Here is a 19,065-nt window from a genome sequence, read left to right on the forward strand (position 1 = left end):
TCCTGATGGGAGGGAGAAAAGACGAAAGGGCTGGGATGGGCTCTCTGGCTCAGAACATTCGGCGGCCCTGGAAAATTCCTGTGCTAAACTTGGAGGCTTTTTCCTCTGGAACACATCCGTCCTGGTAGACGTTCTGCATGCCCTGTTGGTACTCCTTTAACCAGACTCTTTTCATCCATCCGAACAGATGCAGCAAACCCTCCAGCGCTCCCTGAAACTTTCCTTCTCAACCTTTCTCCCAAACCTTCGTTTGCCAGCCTTGGGGTCGGGCCACCCAACGTTTGCCCTCCCACGAGGATAAACTTGAGAAATCCATAGCTCGCCACGCACCCATGAGCGCCTCAGCGGGCTAAAATAACCCTTTGGGATTTTTTTCTTTTTTGAGAGACGCTTTTCCGTCCTGTAGGCTCTGCAAGGGTTGGACAGATGCCTCCGAGCTGCAGCCACCTCTTGGGGGGAGAGAGCCAGGCTTTCTGCCCCAGCAGCCGTACAGGCCAGAAAGTCCTGGGAGGTGGTGAAATTAATAGGTTTTTTAAGGGGGAAAAGGGGTCTTTACGATGTAGCCTAGCCTCCTGTGTAACCAAGGCCAGAGAGTTTCATTCCTTCCCTGACCTCTAAGGTCTAATTCCAGGGTCAGTTTCCTGAACTGGAATTGTGTGTGTGTGTTCACAAACACACCTACACGTGCGAAAAAGAGAAAGTGGCAGGGGATCAACAAGAGGCCAGAGCCGATTTACGTCCTGTCCTGAGTGACACCTCTGGGCCGGTGCTCACCGCAACCCCTGCACTGGGTTGTTGCTCACAACCACTTCCTGTGGCAGCGGTTGAGCGGAAGGCTGGAAGGGGGGTTCCAGGGCTGAGTACTGAGCCACAGCCTGGAGTGGTATCGAGCGGCGTTGGGTGAGCGAAGACGTCAGTCCTGGCCGTGCCGTCCTCTGACCTCTCTCTCGCCAGAGCCAGCCCGGGCCCTAGCTCTGCGCTGCGGCTTTCTTCAGCTTATGCAAGACGTGCGGCCTGTGGGGTCGTGGGGTCGGGCTGCCGCTTACCCCTCACGGCTCTGTCCTGTTGCATCGCTAGGGGAACCTGCCTCAACCCCTCCTTTCCCAGCAGCCACCTTGGATACGGCCAGCCCGTCCCTTTGGGCACCTCAGCGCTTTGCTCCTACTTGGAGAAGCTCAGCTGAGCACAGATGATACCTGCTCCCCCTACACAACTCCTTTGCCTGAGGGCAGGCAAAGGGGCCGTACGTTAGCAGCAGTACTGGCTGCTCTCCCCTGGTACACCTCCAGCCAGCTCTCAACCCTGCATCTCAGCTATCCCGTTCCTGCACTTGGGGAAGGGCGTTCAGCCATCTCTGTGCTCCCCCCATTCCGCTCAGCCCTCAGTGTAAGTGAGTGGAGCCCCGAGGCTGCTCTGACAGGTTACACACGGTTTCCCAGAGGTCATGGGGGGCTGAGAATACCCATGATGCAGTGTGCTCCAGCCAAGTCCCTGACCTGCCCCCCACGCTGGGGGCTGGGAGCAGAGCTGTTGCAGAATTAATACACCAGCCATGGAGAGGCACCTGATCCTGAGAAACAGGCCCATAGCTTCTGTAATAAAATTCTGGCTGTCAGTTGAGACCTCTGTTTGCAGCCTGAGCCTGTCGTCATCAGGGACCTGCCGGAGACGTGTTCTCTGCGCTTAGCAAGAATCCCTTGGATGTATTCGCTTGACTGAGAAAGAACAGGAGTGTTTCTTCCCAGGACTGGTTAGACTTTGTGCAGTTGGCTGGAGAGCTGGGTGACTTGTGTTGCAGAAGTAATGCTGGTTGGTGGTAGAGGTGCGAAGAACAGGAACCAGATCTTCGGTGGCTTCCTTCTTTTTCTTCTAGGATGAGCAAGATCTGATTTTTTTTCAGAATTACAAAGAGCCAAGAATAAACTGCCCTTAAATCTCGGGCAAGGCGTGTTGGACAGGCAGACCGGGTATAGGGATAGGACTGGCTGTGTGGAACAGGGGCGGGTTGCTCTGTGGGCTGGACGCAGAAGACTGGGCTTCTGTTCCCAGCCTGCCCCTGACTCACTGCGTCACCTTGGGCAAAGCCAGGAAATAAATGATAATTCGAGCCTTCATCTCTCTCTGGATCTCAGCTCTCTGTCTCACAAACGGGGGGTATAAATAATCCCACAGCGGGAAGGGCAGGGCTGTCTAGTGGGTAGAGCGCTGGATGGAATTTAAACCCGAGTGCCGTTCCCAGCTTGGGCACTGGCCTTGGGCAAGTTTCTTCCTCTCTCTCTCTGCCTCCGTTTCCCACCCCCTTTTCTCTTTCTTGCTTTTTTGACTATTGTAGAATCAGAGCAGTGTTGGGCCAGGTCACCTAGACCAGCCCTGACCAGGCTTCGTCCAACCAAAAGCCTCCAGCAACAGGGACTGTTGGACTCAGCTTCCAGAGCTTAACTCCCCCGAGAGAGAGTGATCCTACTATCTAACCTGGAGCTAGAAGAAGAAGCCCATTGCTTCTTGTCCTGCCTTCAGTGGACATGGAGAATACTTGATCACCCTTAACGTAGTTGAAGACCGTTATGGGTCATCTTTCGTCAAGACTAGACTGCCCAGTTATTTTAACCTTTCCTCATAGGTCAGGTTTTCTCAACCTTTGATCATTTTTGTTGCTTTTCTCTGGACTCTCTCCACTTTGTCCATATCTTTCTTTAAGCGTGGTGCCCAACGCTGGCCACAGTACTCCAGCTGGGGCCTCACCAGTGCCTCGTAGAGTGGGACAGTTACCTCCCGAGTCTTATGTACGACCCTCCTGTTAATACACCCTAGAAGGGTATTGTCCTTTTCCCACACGTGCATCGCATTCTTGGCTGTTCAATTTGTGATCCACTGTAATCTCAGGACCTTTTCAGCAGTATGACTGTCTAGCCAGTTATTCCCCATGTTGCATTTGTGCGTTTGATTTTGCGCTTGTCTTTATTACGTTTCATCATGTTGATTTCAGACCAAGTCTCCAAATGGTCAAGGTCCTTTTGAGTTTTAATCCTGTACTGTAACATGCTTGCAACTCCTTCTAGCTTGGTGTCCTCCAGAAATGTTACATGCATTGTCCAACTCCTCCGTGAAAATATTGACAAGTACTGGATCTAGGACACACCCCATGGGACCGCACTGCATACATCTCCCCATTTGACAGCGAACCACTGTACAGCCCCTGCCACAGTGGGGCCCTGATCTCGGTTGAGGCTTGTAGGCTCTGGCATACTATTGACTAGCATGTGATTTGTTGGTAGCACAAACCCTGAGTGAGCTTGTTCTAACATTCCCGCAGTGGTCAAGGTAAAAATGTGACTCCCGGTAGCAAACTGGAAATATTTGGCAGTTATGCAGCTGTTTACGTCTTCAAAAGGTTGTGCAAACATGAGCTAATTCCCTCCTCCCACATCCCTCCGCCAGAGAAGACTCAGCTTCTGTCTACACTACAGCCGATGTCGGCAAAACCTACATCGCTCGGGGTGTGACTGTTCCCATCCCCACCAGTGGGATAAGTTACGCTGTGGTAAGCGTCCGTGTGCGCAGCACGCTGTCGGTGAGGGAGCTTCTCTCTCAGACATCGCTTCGGCTGCTTGCGGAGGTGGTTTGTTGAGCATCTTCACCAGATGCTCTGGAGTGGGAGCTGATTGGGGGAGGAGCACCCACAGAGTCAGTGCCTATGTGTATAGACATACCCTTATTCTGTCCTCTTGGGGGCAGATACCAAAAATCTGTGTTTTTTTTTTGTTTTTTTTTAAGGTGATTTGCTGAATGCCTCTTTTCGCAGTTGCCCCTTGACTCTAAGGAGCTTTCCAGGGCTTGGGCACCATTCAGTTTATTTTACCAGCTGACTGAAGATAAGCAGGAGCCCTTTAACTCACAAAGTAAATAAATACAACAACCCGAGTGTCCGGGGAAAGGCCCTCCTCTGGAGCTTGAAAACCTCTTGCAATAGCTTCCTGTGTCTCCGCTCTCTGTGATGCGTGTCTTGGGAGCATCTCATGGACATCGCAAGGGGGGGGAGTGCGAGGTGCTGCCCTCGAGTTCCTCTTCTAGCTGTGCTCTCACTCACGCTGGCGTGTCTGCACTGTAGCAAAGGAAAAGGCATCTTCTGAACTTGGGTTCAAATAACAGGGAAGCCTCAGCGACTTGGGTGAGCAGGTTGAGTTCACGCCCACAGAGGAGCCTGGGCTTGGACTGGAGTTGCTAACCCAAGTTAAAACCTGAGTTTGCCGTGTCGTCTTTGCTGTTTTACGCCATATTAGCTAACGTGGGTTAAGAACAGATCCACCCCTCCAGGGAAGACACCCTAAACAGGATCACACTGCGAAGCAGCGGTCCAGCTCCACACAGAGTGATGGGACTGGTGTTAGCGGTGGGTGAGTTGTAACTCACGCCGCTCCATCCTTGCTGCATCACTCCCACATCAGCAGCAATTGACCCAACCGGCAACTTGAGCTGAAAGCACCACTTAACCTAGAGGGGTGTGTGTGAGAGTTGGAGTAGGGGCTATACCCTGAGCTGCCAGTGCAGAGAAGACATCCCTGGGTGGGCCCCAGCTGAAATCAGGGTCCTATGGTGGTCGGTGTTTTACAAACACTTTGTGAGAGAGAGCATCTGTGATGTGCGCGTGTGAGTGTGTGTGCCCTTGCACGCGCACCATGTACCTAAGTAAACTGGTGCAAACCCCACGTGACTTCACTGGCTGGTTTTTCCCCAGCTGAGGACCTGGCCTGGCTTTGCTCAGCTGGGAGCTCTGTTGTCCGTTTGCACTTGTTAGCCGCCTTGCATGTAAAACGGCTGTGGCTTTTGCCCGGCAGCCTCTTGACATCCTGCCCCTGGTCCAGCCTCGCTTGCGTGCACCCAGGGATATTAATAGGGATTCCTGCTTGCTTTACATCTGCTGAGGAAGCATGAGTGGCGGCTAAGCTGTCAACACGTGCAAGGGGCTGAGAAGCCCCTATCTTCTGGGATTGTCAGAGGGGCTTTTCTCACGCCAGTCTGGCACCGGGGGCTTCAGCTGACTCACATCCTCCTTATCTTGCTGGCAAGGAGAGTGATTTGTTTTGAAACCTGGGCTTGCAAGGGCTGCTGCTGCATGCAGCCTCAGGGAGGGACATAGCCCTGCAAGGGGGCAGCACCATTTGCATTGCAGAATCAGACTCCTGTGGCATCCAGGGCTGATGAAATGTTGTCTGTTAACAGATTCCCCAGCTCTCCGTTAAGTATTCCCCTGCAAAGGGAGCTTAACTCTAAGCATGGGAGTGGTCCCCGTGGAGCGTGTACATGGGAGATTGTACCGGTTTAATTGGCTTAAATTAAACTGGGGCAACTATTCTGTGTAGGGGAGGGGTCAGATTTTCAAAAGATCCTAAGTCCCCTGGAGTTCAATGGGACTGAAGTTGCCTACGTCACTTTTGGATGCTTTTGAACATTTTACCCAAGGCTTGCTGCAGGGGCGGTGTGGCTTAGTGGATAGAACATTGGCCTGGATCCACGGGAGCTGGGTTTGATTCCTGGCCCTCTTTCCATCCCCTGCACCAGCAAGTCACTTCCCTGTGCCTCAGTTTACCCAGCTCTGAGAATAAGACTACCAGCCTTCTCTGTAAAGTGCTTTGAGAGCTACTGATAAGAGCGTTGTTAATGCAGATTACAAAAAGGAATGTGTTACTGAGATGCAATGGTAATAAACCCTCCCTGAGGGACTCCCAGCCAGCCGGAGGCACTGCAGCCCGGGTAGAAGGTTTGCCTTGTTGATGCCACAGCCCACTTAGCTGCCGACACATCGGTCAAATGGGTCTGGTGCATGCGGAGCGAGCGGCCTGCTTTTATCTGTTCTGCAGCCATCTGGGGCCCTGGTGTCTGCATGGTGACAGTTCCTGTCGGGAGAGATGCGTTTGTCTCTGCCCGCGCGCTGCGGGGCAGTGAATGATCAATGTGAATCTGTCAGAGGAGCTGGTTTTCAAAAAGTGCCCTCTGAAATTCAGCCACCTTGAAGGCCTCTTGAGGCAAGCACCCGAAAATGGAAGATCTTGGCCTGGGGCTGCTGGAAAATGTCGGCTCTCTGCTCACTTGCGTCTCGTCTCCAGCATTCTGATGCTAAGCGTGCTCCCTTGCCCCCGGGCATCCCAGGCGCGTCACAATGAAAGTCCTCGGCTGCTGGTTTGGAGTTGTTTGGGGAGGAGATGGGGCCAGGTCTTCAGAGGGTATAAAGTGGGCAGCACCCCGGGACGTGGCGGATCCATGCCAGTGTGTACCAGTCGAGGAAACTGACCCGCTTGTCTAGTGGTTGTGGCCAGGGGCAGGGAGTGGGGAATAGAGATTCCGGACGCCTGGGTTCTAATCTCAGCTAACTGTGTAGCCGGGGACGGGGCTCCTTTCCCCCAGCTGCTATAGGGATGTTACCGATCTCTGAGGTATCCCTGGATGTGGAGCGGTAGGTGCTATGTAGGGACAGAGTCATGGTGTCTGTCTGCTTTGGATTGGCCTGAGGCTGCACCCTGTATATGGCGGGGGCTGAATTGTTCCTAGCGGGCAAGAATCCTGGGCCGGAGCTCTCCTCTGTGAGCAGCATCCCCAGACCGTCCTCGCGGCTTTGCAGCATGCTCCTGGCAGCTCAAAGAGGCAAGAGGCAGGGTAGGTTTGTGGAAATTAACTGGAAGCGTATGCGAGATCCTGGAGTGGATTTTCCCGAGATTGCTCCCCTTTGGCACACTTGCCCGCGGTTCCGCATCTCCCTCTCCCCCTCCCCCCTCCTGCTGCTTGGGCCTGGAAGAGAACCTCCCCCTCCCTCCACGTTATTGTGTATTATGTAGCCTCTGGAGGCCCCCTCTGAGATCAGGGTCCCCACTGTTCTAAAGGCTGCACAGACTCCTCATGAGAGACCACCCCTACCCGGAAGAGCTCACAGTCTAACTAGGCCAGACTGATGAAGAGAGGGGAAGGGAAACGGAGGCACGCGGCGGGGAAGTGACTTCCCCAGGACCATGCAGCAGAGTCACGGCTCGAACCCAGGTCTGCGGAGTCCCAGCTCAGTGCACTGTCCCAAAGCGAAGATCAGCTTCCCCCTGGACTCTAACCAGCGACGTTCACGGACGGTGGCTGCCGTGCGGCTGCAGCTCTCCCTGAAAACGGCAGTAGGGTTCTGGAGGGCAGAAGCATTTCCTCCCCACATCCCCGATCGGTCTGAGGTGACCTGGCCCAATGTGGACACAGCTATACCAGTGTAAAAGTGTTTATATTGGTATCACTAATTGTCGGGAGGGAAGGTGCGCTAGACCAGTCTAAGTGCATCTCCGTTAGGGGTTGTACGGGGTGGCTCTTTTAGTTGAAAATGCACCCCGTCGCCATCATACGTACACCAGTATGATACCGGTGTGCAGGCCAGGCCTTAGGCTGTGAGCTTCTGGGTGCACGGGCTGTCTATTTTTGTTGTGTTTGTACAGTGCCTAGCACAATGGTGCCTTGATCCAGGCCTGGGGGCGCAATCCCAATGCTAAATAATAAGAATCGGGGTTGCGGCTGTAACCTGGGAAAGTGCAGTCTTCTCAGCACTCGGGTAAGTCTCCCAAGTGGGTTTTATTTGAATGTTCCTTTCCGTCTCTGACACTCAAGCCACGTAGCTTGTGAAGTCTCCAGTCCTCGCTTCGTGCCCTCTTATCTCTTCACTTGTAGCTTTTCCCCATTTTTATGTGTCTTTGGGCTGGTGCCAGATCAGTTACAGGCTGCATTTGTGGGGGGAAGAATTGCTTCTTTTCAAGTGGTTTTCTGAGGTTAAAAATTCATGTCTAAGTCAGCCCTTTGGGGTGTACCGCAAGCTTGTCACATGTAATAAATTGGCTCATTTATTAACGAGCAAATGCAGTTGAAAGGAAACAAAGTGGCTTGTAAATTAATCCTGCCCCATTTGTGATAAGTAGTTGATCTGCTCTTTCCACAGGGATAATGGGCAGGGAGATCCGTTTTGACTGATCGACACTGTGCTTCCTATGGGTGCCTTCCCTTGACCTGTTTGGAAACACGGCTAATTAACCCTTAATTTGCAGTTATTCTGAGCCTAGGAGAGTGGTTTTATTTAGATAGAGCTCTCTTTAGAGACAGATGCTATTGTGCAGGAGCTGTTAAGAAGGCTCTTAACCTACGGAGTTGCCTGGTTATAAATCAAACAGCGTTCTCCTCCAGAAGGGAAAAGAGAGGGAGATGCAAAGACAAGCAATGGCAGAGTTTGGAACAGAACCCAGGAGCCCTGGGTGCCCGTTCCTTGCTCTAATCACTAGATCCCTCTCCCCTTTCAGAGCCAGGAGTAGAACTAGGGGTCCTAGCTCCCAGTCCCTCCCTGTTCTAACTCACTAGGCCAAATAGAAACCGGAGGGGCCGTATAAACAGAATCCTTCCTAATGGGTGGCCTTTTAAAGTCACTGCAACCGAAACAAACAAACAAAGAGGAATAAATGTTGCCCCCTTAGAGGCCAGGGGATTCGTGCAAAGAGTTGTTGGGGCTGCATGTTCCTGTCTGGATCCGTTAGCCTGGTTTCCTCGTGGCATTGAAATGTTTTCCTGCCTCCGTCGCATGAGGCAGAGAAACGGGGCTCCGTGTTTCACGGCCTGAGCTTTTCTGATGGCTTGTAGGTTTTGCTGTTAGCCGGGAGCTTGGCACACTGGGTCTGAACTTCCCTTTCGAGTAGCCAAGTGATGATTGGCTGTTTCGAGCCTGTGCGAGTGAGGCTGGAGGGCAGGGAGATGCGTGAAGACCTCTGTCTAGGAACTATGCTGAATAGGTCTCGTTCAGGGTTAAGAAAAATACAGGAGGCAGGCCAGCCCTGTGAGAAGAGGAGTGCATGTCTGTGCGTTTCCTACCCCCGCCTCTCCTCGTGCGTGTTCCACCCCGAGGCTCTTCTCTTCTCAGCCAAACAAAATGAAAATCGAATCAACGCCCCTTCTTCCCAGTTCCCTGCACCATTCGCTGGTGCATGGAATGAACCCTGTGAAAGGGAGCAGTTGCCCCGGAGCCCTGGCCTGGACAAACCCTTTTCCCCCAGGGACTGGCAGAGGCCTTGCCCTGACCGAAGTCGCTAGCCCATCAGCTCAAGCGAACGACTTTCGGATGCACCCTCCGTGAGCGAGTGCATCTGCAGCTGAAGGAGAAATCGTGCGTCAACGCGGGAAAACTCCAGTTCCTTCATGTCCCACTCCACAGGGATGTCACGTCCCCTTTCCCCTCCCTGCTACGTTGCACCTTCTTCCCAGTGGGTCTCTAAGCTTGGAACTCGCTCTCTTCTCCGTTCAGCGACACATCTCCATGACTTCCTGCATCCACGGCCGTCCCTATTCTGTGCTTGAGCTGTCCTCCCACATACCCCTCCGGCTGGGTTAGACCGCCACCCGCGTGGGACTGGGACTGCCTCTGTGGTTGTAAAGCACCCTGTTACATTTACGCCACTCTGCAAAATGATGGTCAAAATGGCACCGTCTGACTGGGCAGATTGCCTCCCTGTGCAGTCAGCCCTACTCACTGGCTTTGTTTGTGAGCCCCGGGTGCCCCGCAGAGCCCAGACCGCTGCAGGAGCTGGATTCTCTTCCTCCTGGTGCAGGATTCCACCCTCCAGTCCAGCGCCAAAGCGGAGTGGTGATGCTGGCACCGTGCGTGGCAGGCTGTGGCATGGCCGGGATGGCTGTTGCGGGAGGGGAGAGGGCACAGCACAGCTGGTTAGGGGAACTGGAGACCTGCCTTCAATTCTTTGCTCTCCTGGGGTGATCTTGGGCAAGTCTCTCTCTGTTCCTCATGGGAATAATGATCCGTCCGCATCTCTCCGAGGGGCCGTGTTGGGGTTGGATACTGTGTTGGCGGGCAGCCCCTAAGTTAGGATGCAGAGCTAATCACAACCCATGCTATGCCCTGGAATGGCTGCCCCAGGCAGGGAACCCCACAAGGCACCCGTTGCTGGGCGCTTCCTCTGTCCCTTGGGTTCCCTTTCCCGTGTGGCAGGCTCCCTTTCCTGTCAAGGCCCCATTCTCGGGGGGAATGGGCACGTCAGGAACACTGTGGATGTGTCCGTTCTGGTCTGCCCCGGGCAGCCTGGCAGCTTCGAGACGTGTGTCCCGGGTTGTAGGAAGGAGCCGGCTGACGCGCCCTGTCGGATGGGGGAGACTGGGTGACGCTGGGCCAGGGAGGGTGGCGCAGGAAGGAGGGGTCGCTCTCGGGGGTGAAGTTTGCTGTGTCTGACGAGCTGGTCAGTAAAAGTGTTGTGTGAACAGTGGGTTCTGTTTCCTTACCGGGGTGAAATATCTACACCGATGCCCACATGGGTAGGGAGACGGAGCCACCCGCCGGGGGCCAAAGCTGCAGCCAGGGCACTGGTTCCCTCCGCCGCTGTTAATCTGGTCTCTCCCTTTGCTCTGCATGGGATACTGGATCCTTGCAAATCCGGCCCCTCTCAGCGCGTCCCTGCACAGAGGAGCCCAGGCGGGACCCACCCTGTGTGGCTGCATTACCTATACCCCGTCCCCGGGGAGTTTGAGCCTGGCTGCCTGGTGTGCTGTATTTGTTGGATCTCGGGAGTGAAGCTGGGTGGAGTGGGGGCAGTGCTTTGGATGGGAGACCCTAGCTATGGCTCCCCGCAGGAGCGCCGGCCTGTGGGATTGTGGGATAGCATTGGTAGACTCTTGGGACATGAGTCTGGGGGACCTGGGCCCAAGCTGCGTCCACACTGCAAAACAAGAGGCTTGGCCCCCCCGCCTTGCCCAGTCCTAGAGCCTGGGCCAAGGGGATTCACTATTCGCCAGATAGAGTTGTGTGTAGATGGAAGGGGGCTTTGGGCTCAAGCCAGAGTCGGAGCCCGGGGTTTGTGCAGTGTAGACATGCTCATGGGAGTCCGATTTTTCAAAAGCAGCCAAGTGACAGTAGCACTGAAGTCTCACTGGAAACGAGTGCAGTTTGGTCTCCTTGCCCCACGCCCCAGCCGTGCATGTGAACGTGGGTTCTGCGCACGTGGGAGGGTTTGGTGTGGGAACGATGGGGGGCGGGGGCGGTAAGAGCATGCAGTAAACCTGCAGTGTAGACATCCCCCAGGTCTGTCTTGCAAATGGCACGGTTCTCCCTCGGCTCCAGTTGCGTGTGGCTTTGTGCTGACTGTGGGTGTTTGCATCAGAGCCCAGCGGGTATGAAATGCGAGTGGGTCCTTTTGCACTGGTGGGAGTGGCAGGGCGCTGGGAGGAAGGGAGGGATCCTGATCGGGGAGTGCCAGGGGCTGGGTTCTCGTTGCTTGCGTGGGCCAGGCCCAGCCGCAGCCTCTGGTCCTTGCTGCAGCTGCCAGGTGTTGCTGTGTCGAGCGATTCCCTTCCCCTCTCTGCTCAATCTCTCTTGTGTTCTGCTCTCTTCCAGGTCCGCAGAGCAAGGTGTCACGGTGCCAACCCAATGAGCATAACTGCCTGGGCACGGAGCTGTGCATACCCATGAGCAAGCTGTGCAACGGCCTTCAGGACTGCTTCGACGGCTCGGACGAGGGGTCGCACTGCCGGGGTAGGGGAGCGCCGACCGGTCCCCGGGGCAGACCGGTCCCCGGGGCAGCCCGCACCTCGCTCTGGGCTGAGAGACTCCGCCGTCGGGTGGGAGGGGGGTAGGAAAAATGCCTCCGTAGTGCGTGCGGCCACACGGGCTGTTAGCAGGACGTGGCCCCGGTAGGAACCGCGATTCGCCGCGGCGTGCGGCGTGTTCGCACAAGAGCGGTGCACTCGTGGAGGTACTTCAGTGCGACACCCCCCCCGCCCCGCCCATCGTCAACGCGTCCTGGGGGCTGTGGGTTAGAAGACCTTGAAGGTTCCCTTCTGCAGGAGAAATGGCGATTGCTCCTGCCCCGGCAGGCTGTTGCATAGCTGCACTCTCTGCTGAGCAGATGGAGGCAGGGAGTTTGGGTTCTGGTTTAGTTCAGACACTGGTTTCCTCCCTAGCCAGGGGTCTTAGCAGGCAGGGCTGGGAGCACAGGGATTGAGGCCTGCTGGTCGTGACCCCTGAGCCCACAGTTCCAGGGGCCGTGCTGTCAGTAATCTGGCTCTGAGCTGGATGAGCTGCGGAAAGGGCAAAGAAAATTCGTCTAAAAGGCCCTAAATCGGGCAAAGTGCAGAGCAGAGGCACCTGCCTTGTCTGGGGTGCAGGACGGCGCCGCCTAGGCACCCCAGTGGGGAGCAGAGCCTCATTGTGCTGCACTTACCCCTTCTCCTGGAGAGCTTGCCGCCTGAGCAGGCAAGAGGCAGGGAGGGGAAACTGAGGCACAGAGCGGAGCAATGACTTGCCCAGGTGGCCTGAGCCTCCTATTCAGTGGCCTACCCCCTGGCCCGCATGCCCTTTGCTAATGAATCCTCCTCACCTCAGGGGTGAGCAGCAATGCTGGCCCTGCCAGCAGCTCGCCCCAAGCTACGCCCTCTACCGAGCGGATCAGATTGTACCAGGTGTCCCAGCTCTCTGGGCTTGGAGCGTGAGCTGTTCGGGGGCTGTTCCCACAGCGACCCTGCCATACCTGATGGGGAAGGAGGGTCGGGGCCTAGCCTGGCCCTTGGGAGACCAGGGTTCAATCTCTGCCTCTGGCTCTGACTCCTTGCGTGTTCTTGGCCAAGTTACTCAGTTTCTGCCCCTCAGGACTGTGGGGATGACAGCCCTGTCCTGCCCCCCCAGACGTGTGGGAGGCTGAATACGTTAGACATTGGGAGGTGCTCAGATGTGTCAGATAAGTACCGAAGATACAAGTACAGAGTCCCTGCTGCTTATACAGAGGGTGCCTATCTCTTATCTAGTGCTTTCCCAGGGAGCTCAAGATCATTATTCCCGGTCTCCAGAGGGGGAAACCGAGGCACAGAGCAGGGAGGTGACTTGTGCAAAGTCTCCCAGCAAGTCAGTGGCAGAGGTGGGAATAGAGCCCTGGGCTCTGGCGTCCCAGCTCTCTCCTCTGTGTCCCCTTGCCTTTGTGAACCGCCTGTTCAGGCACCCGGAAACATTCCCCTTTGCATAAGCATCTCCTCCTGGCTCCCTGCACCAGATCCCTGGCCCAAATGTGTCTTCTGAGCTATTTATGTAGATTAATTTTATAGAACCACACACCCCCTCCCCCCCTCCCCAGGCAGCTGAGAGACCCGAACGGTGTCTCAACAAGTCTGGGGCGGGAGAGAGGGTTAATCAGCAGCTGGATCTGTGAGGTGGGGAGGTTTAATTCTATCTGATGTTGGGTTACACCTACTGCAGCCGGGCACAGAGCCGAGCAGGCGTTGGGAGCGCTCGGCACTTGCGGCAGCTCTCGGATGAGGATGCTGGGTGGCTTTTGAGATGTTTGGATACAGAAAAGCCAGGTTTTCCTCTCCGATTCTCAGTGGTGGCCCTGTGGATCTCGTCAGGCTGGTGGGACCCACTGCAGTCAGCTAGTCTGCGTCTCTTAGGCACTTCTGTGGCTCCCAAGCCCCCCACCCTCTCTGGCTTGTTTATCCTCGCCAAGCCCTGAGGCAGGGCAGGATTGTTACCCCCATTTGACAGATGAGGAAACTGAGGCATATAGGGGCGAAATGACATAACCTGCGGTCCCACAGGGAGCTTATGGCAGAGCTGAGGCCTTGCCTCCAGACTAGCTCACTAACCATTGGGCCTCTCTGCCGTTGGAGTCTGGCCTGCTCCATGCAAGAGATGAAATTGCACCTAGTAATTCCCCACAGTGGAGAGAATCGCTCTTCCTTGGGTGAATGGGGAAACTGAGGCGATGGGGCTTGCCTAAGGTGTCACGGCTGATCAGTGGCAGAGCTGGGGCTAGGACTCAAGTTTCCTAGGGCTTAACCAGCGCACCTCACTACCTCAAACAGCTGTCCTGATCTCTACCCTGATAATTCTCCTTCCCCTGGGCCCGAGACAACATGCGAAGGGGCCACAGCTTTTGTCTTGGAGATTTAGATGCATGATTCCTACATGCTCCTAAACCCCATAGTCACTTTGGGAAAATCGCTAGCAGCCCTATATGTTCTTCTCTAACCTTACGCTGGCTCACCAGCCTGCAGGCAGTTCCCAGTGCACAAGCAATCCTACGATAACAGATCAAGGAGGGGCACACTCCACGGAGGAAGGGAAGAAATATTGGCTAGTAAAGAAGCAGAGATCCCAGTTGCAACCTTCGAACAGGCAATTATTCCTGGTAGCAGAGAAGGGAGAGCCACAAACCTTGACTGTTCTTTTAAAAATCGCCAAGGGCTGGAATTGTAGCAGGACTGTTTCCACCAGAACAGCACCCTTAAAAAAAAAAAAAAATGAAAATCCTAATATTGTTGGGGTTTTCTTTGGTGCGTGTGGCACATGAGCTGAGAGGAGACTCTGAAATGAACATGCAGGCCTGCCAAACACCCTGCAAAGCTGATAAACCATGTGAACGAGTCAGCTGGCCCACCTGGCTTATTAAACTTGCATACGCATAACACGGGGGATTTAGAGCGGGATTGTGAGCAAATCTGTACCGTTTTTGCTAGGGGAAAGGGCGCTCCTCCCACTGTGTGTTAGACAGCCAACTGGCCTGGGGACCGTAGCCTGGGCCGTGACCTCCCCGTGCAAATGCAAAATATGAACGTTAGGCATATGCTGTGCCAAGGAGGGTAAACGGTGCTGGTGTGGCTTTCCTTTGCTGGCCCTTGTATTGTGGCAGATGGATCAGAAATGGATTGCATCCACGCTGCTCCTGCGGCCTTGTCCGCTCTAGAATGTAGGTCTGCTAGAACTATCCGGGTCTAGGTAAGAGTGGTGACACACCCCTAGGCTGGCTGCTGTTATAGCGGGATAAAGAGGAAATAAGCTATTTCAGTATAAAGTACCATTAGCCTGTTATAACTGTGGCCAGACTAGGGGTGGGATAGATAAAACCATCCCCCGAGCTGGCATCATTGCACTGGTAAAAGTTCTAAGTGAAACTGAATTAAGCCTGGGTTAAACTCTGAGCAAACGAGAGTCATGCTGGTTTAAAAAAACCCAACCCTGCACTGATTCTAGCAATTTAAGCCCAAAGATCAGTGGATGGGAGACAGTGAAACGCTGGTGTAATAGGGTGTAAACCAGCCCATAAACCAGAATCCGAGAGTCTACACAGACATGTGAACTGGATTAGCTAAATTGGTTTAAATCCACATGTTTAGTTCTGGCTGTAACAGGGTCCTTGGGCCAGTGTGGGAATTTGCAGTTGACATCCCCCCATGCTCCAGTTCTGAGCTTGCATTAGATTTTCGTTCCCCGAATGTCGGGGTGAGATTCACACCGCCGGAAGTGTTTACAGACCACTCCAGTGCAGCTAAGCGTCCTGATTCCACACCTGCTTCTGGCCAGGGTGTCAGGAGGCATCCTATGGGAAGCGGTTGTTGCTCCCTGGTTAATTGGTGTGGTTTCCCGAAAGTCCCCCTCCTGAGCTGGACTCGACCTCTGAACCTCCTGTAAACAAAGCAGAACAGATTTGGACGGTAAAGTATTGTGCCCCCCTGGATCTGCGAGGGTGACCCTGGTCAGAGGCTGCAGGACCTGGTGCCAGAGGTGGTGACATTTCCTATCTGACTTTAATGTGGTTTTGGGGCTGGGGGGGCTTTTCAGAATCACGGGCAGTTTGTTTTACCATACACCGTGTCCTCCGGGCTCTGCAGTGCTGGTTTCTGGGGGTGTAGAGTTTGGGGGGAGAGGGGCTGTAGGATGTGGGTGGTATGCTGCTGCTGTCCGTTTGTCCTGTTCCCCCTCACCCCCCACTCTTCCCCAGCCCTGAATGTACTTGCAGATTAACTGTCCCGGGTGTGATGCGAGCCCCTGTCCCAGCCCCCCGGGGGCAGGCAGAGGGGAGTTGGGTCTCGGGGTTGCTCTGCAGAGAGGGGTGCTGGTAAGTGGGTGTTCAATGAGCTGTGGTCAGAGATGGCGTCTCAAACCCTCCCCCGTGGAGCTCGGGCTAACAGCTACTAATAACCTGCACTGGATTAAAAGTGGTGACTCCTTCCCTCCCTTCCCACCTCTCCCACCCCGAGTCAACCAGCCCCCCACCCTGGGGCCGGATTGGAGCCAGCATCCCCTAGAGGGGAAAGGCCCCATTCCCCACCACCCTGAGCCATCCAGTCCCCTGCCCTGGGGTCAGATCAGAGCTGGCACCCCACAGAGGGGAGAGCCCCCATGTCCCATTCCCTGCCCCCCTGAGCCAGTCAGTCCCTGTCCTGGGGCCGGATCGGATCCAGCGCCCTCTATAGGGGAAAGAACCCATGTCCCATTCCTAGCGTCCTTGAGCCAGCTGGTCCAAGCTGTGGGATGCATTTGATCATGAAGTCTCTGAGAGAGGGCTGTGAAAGGGGGAACACGGAGAAAAATGGCCAGATTTTCTCAGCTTGGCAAGGTTCACGTTTCGATTGTTTTGCACACAGATTTGATACAGACCCGAGTTCATTCTGCTTTGCGCTTCCAAGCCACGGGGGCGTTAGGCAGGAGAGGGGAAAAAACCCTCAAACAAAGAGACCTTTGTGGGCTGAAGTGCTCTTCTGCTTCCCACAATGAGTGTCCCTTCGGCCACAAAGCCTCCATCCCAGCCCTTTGTGTGTTAATTGGGTCACGGAAGCCTATCTTATCATTGCTGTGTTTGAGTAGCTGGGTTTGCCCCGGACGCCTGTCCATTTTGTTCTTGCTTTGCTTTTGTGGAGCAGCTTTCCGGGTTGCATGCCGGTTGGAAAGCACAGCTTGTTCCCAAGGGATTGCAGTTTGCACCAGTGCAATGCACTCCCATGCTAGTGAGCTGGAGCATGGTCCAGTGGTTAGGGTGTTACCTAGGGGCTGACGGTTCGATTCCCTGCTTTGCAATAGGCTTCCTGAGAAAGGCATTTAATTTCTCTTTGCCTCAGCTCAAAGTGCGGGCAATAGTATGGCCCTACCTCAGAGAGACGTGTGAAGACAAATTAATTAAAGATCCAGATGCTCAGATATGGTTCTCTATAAACAGGTGGACAGTTTGCGTCACGTGACTACAATGTGAATTGATATATGCAAATTTTGCTAATGTAGAGCCTGAATTCTGGCCCGTATTGTCCCCTTTTTATGAGAGAATCTCACTCTGTATGTATGTGTAATAAAACCACCTAGCTCCTATCTACCGCTTTTCATCAGCGGACCTCAACGCTCTACGCAGTCTATCTTCACGACCCCCTGGGGACCCAGGGGCAGATCCGTTATCCTCACGTTACCGGTGGGGGTCCGAGGCACAGACAAAGCGGGGTGGGGAATTGAGCCGAGGTCTCCCCAGTGCATTGCGTGGATGTCTGTATAATTACCCCCTTTGGTAGGGTAACGGGACCCATCATTACGTGATCTTGCTAAGTCCAGGAAGCCGTCAGTTACTGGCGCAGCGAGATAAGTGCTCCAGGCGAGGTTTCTCATCAGCCCCAGCCTTCCTCTGAGCATTGGGGAGCGCGGGGCAGATGGACACTCAATTAACATTTATTTCAGCCATGGATAGAAATTAATCTGTTCAGAGCCATGAGCCAGGCAACCTTCAAGGCCCTGCAGCACGGGAGCCTCCTGTGTGTGGACTGGGCGTTGGGCGCAGGGGAGGTGCTGGACACGCTTGGGGCGGACCCCTCCCAGGAGCACAGAGATTTAACGCATCCAGCTCCTGCCTGGGGGGCTCTTAATAGATGGGCAGGGACATATTTTCTCTGCATTTGCTGGTGAATCCGACTAGGGCCTGGTTCCCTGCTGAGCTCGTTGGGGGTAGGTAGGTCTGGGGAGGAGATGCCACAGTGACGGTCACCCCAGAGCTTCCCGGGGCCTTGCTGCAATGGTCCAGACCCACACCCTGCTCTGCTCTTTCTCTGCTCCAGGACGGGGGCAGGGTGTCAAAAGAGCTTAGCACCCAATGGGAATCCCCCCATCCGCTGTCCCCATTGGGAACAATGGAGTATCCCCCTTCTGGAGAACAGTGGGGGAATCCCCCCACTGAGAACAATGGAATATTTCCCTGCTGGAGAACAGTGGGGGAATTCCCTCCTCCCCTCCCTCCATTGAGAACAATGGACTATCCCCCTGTTGGAGAACAATGGGGGAATTCCCCCATCTGCTCCCCTCCATTGGGAACAATGGAGAACAGTAGGGAATTCCCGCATCCTCTCCCCCACTGAGAACACTGAAAACCCCTCCCAAATGGAGAATCCGCCTGTTGCATGTATTGCCCGGAGCATCCAGCATGCCCCATTTCTGTGCTGGGTTCTGCGGGGTTGTCAGTCGAGGTGTACAAGGACAGGGGCAGCTAAGAACAGAGGATACTTGCTCCCTTTAGCTTCTTAATTCCCGGTGTTGGGTGGGCAGGGTGCGTCCTGCTCCCACCTCAGCAGTCCCTACAGGAAGTCCTTGTTGGCGTTGTTTAACGTGGTCTCAGGGAGCATGCAGTGAACGCACACGATGGGGCTTCAATTTCACTGCGGGCCGGGCAGCAAGAGCCCGAACCAGGGCTAGGATCTGGATTTGTTTTTTCAGCACCACTGCAGATGCCTCTCAAGTGCCTTTGGTTTCTCGAGGCCACCTGTCTTTAACGCACCCCCTGTCATGCTCTGCTTCCATCTTTGTCCGCGGGTTTCCCGGAGCCCTGTGGGCCTGAGCGAGTTGCCCAGCACGACTCTGCTGGAGAAACGGATGTGGTTGAGGAGGGACGCTGGTGCGCTCTGGGTGTGTGTGGCAGGAGCTCCTTGCCTCTTGTGGCTGATCCTTTAAATAGGAAATGCTGAGCCATGCAGCTGAGGTTAGAGACAATGCGTCTCATGTTTCAGAATCAAATTCCGTCACTGTTTGAAAGCGGCTTGTGCAGCCCTTTCCCTTGCCGCTTCCCTTTGCGGGCTGGGGTGACCACGTTTGTACCTGTCTGCCGGCCGGTCCCTGGTTTTGTGGTGTTCTGATGGCCTCGGGACAGATTCTCCCTTGCCCTGGACTTCTGTATTCCCTGAGCCGCGATCGGGGATCAGGGCCCGTTGTGTTGGTACAGTGCCCAGCACGGAGCAAAAATACAGGTCTTGAGCCGATGATCTTACAGTCTA

The 19,065-nt window shown here is 54.8% G+C and overlaps 1 protein-coding gene across 2 annotated transcripts in view; it reads left to right on the plus strand.

The window, feature by feature from the left end:
- The window catches only part of LRP1 (LDL receptor related protein 1), a 182,825-nt gene that overhangs the window by 44,693 nt on the left and 119,067 nt on the right, over positions 1-19,065 (plus strand). For both annotated transcript variants that reach the window (XM_073318798.1, XM_073318799.1), the window contains exon 3: positions 11,396-11,533. In XM_073318798.1, the coding sequence (XP_073174899.1) occupies positions 11,396-11,533 (138 nt within the window). The remainder of the gene's footprint in view (positions 1-11,395; positions 11,534-19,065) is intronic.

The sequence above is a fragment of the Lepidochelys kempii genome, chromosome 20 (assembly GCF_965140265.1).
Source record: "Lepidochelys kempii isolate rLepKem1 chromosome 20, rLepKem1.hap2, whole genome shotgun sequence".
Classification (NCBI taxonomy): Eukaryota; Metazoa; Chordata; order Testudines; family Cheloniidae; genus Lepidochelys; species Lepidochelys kempii.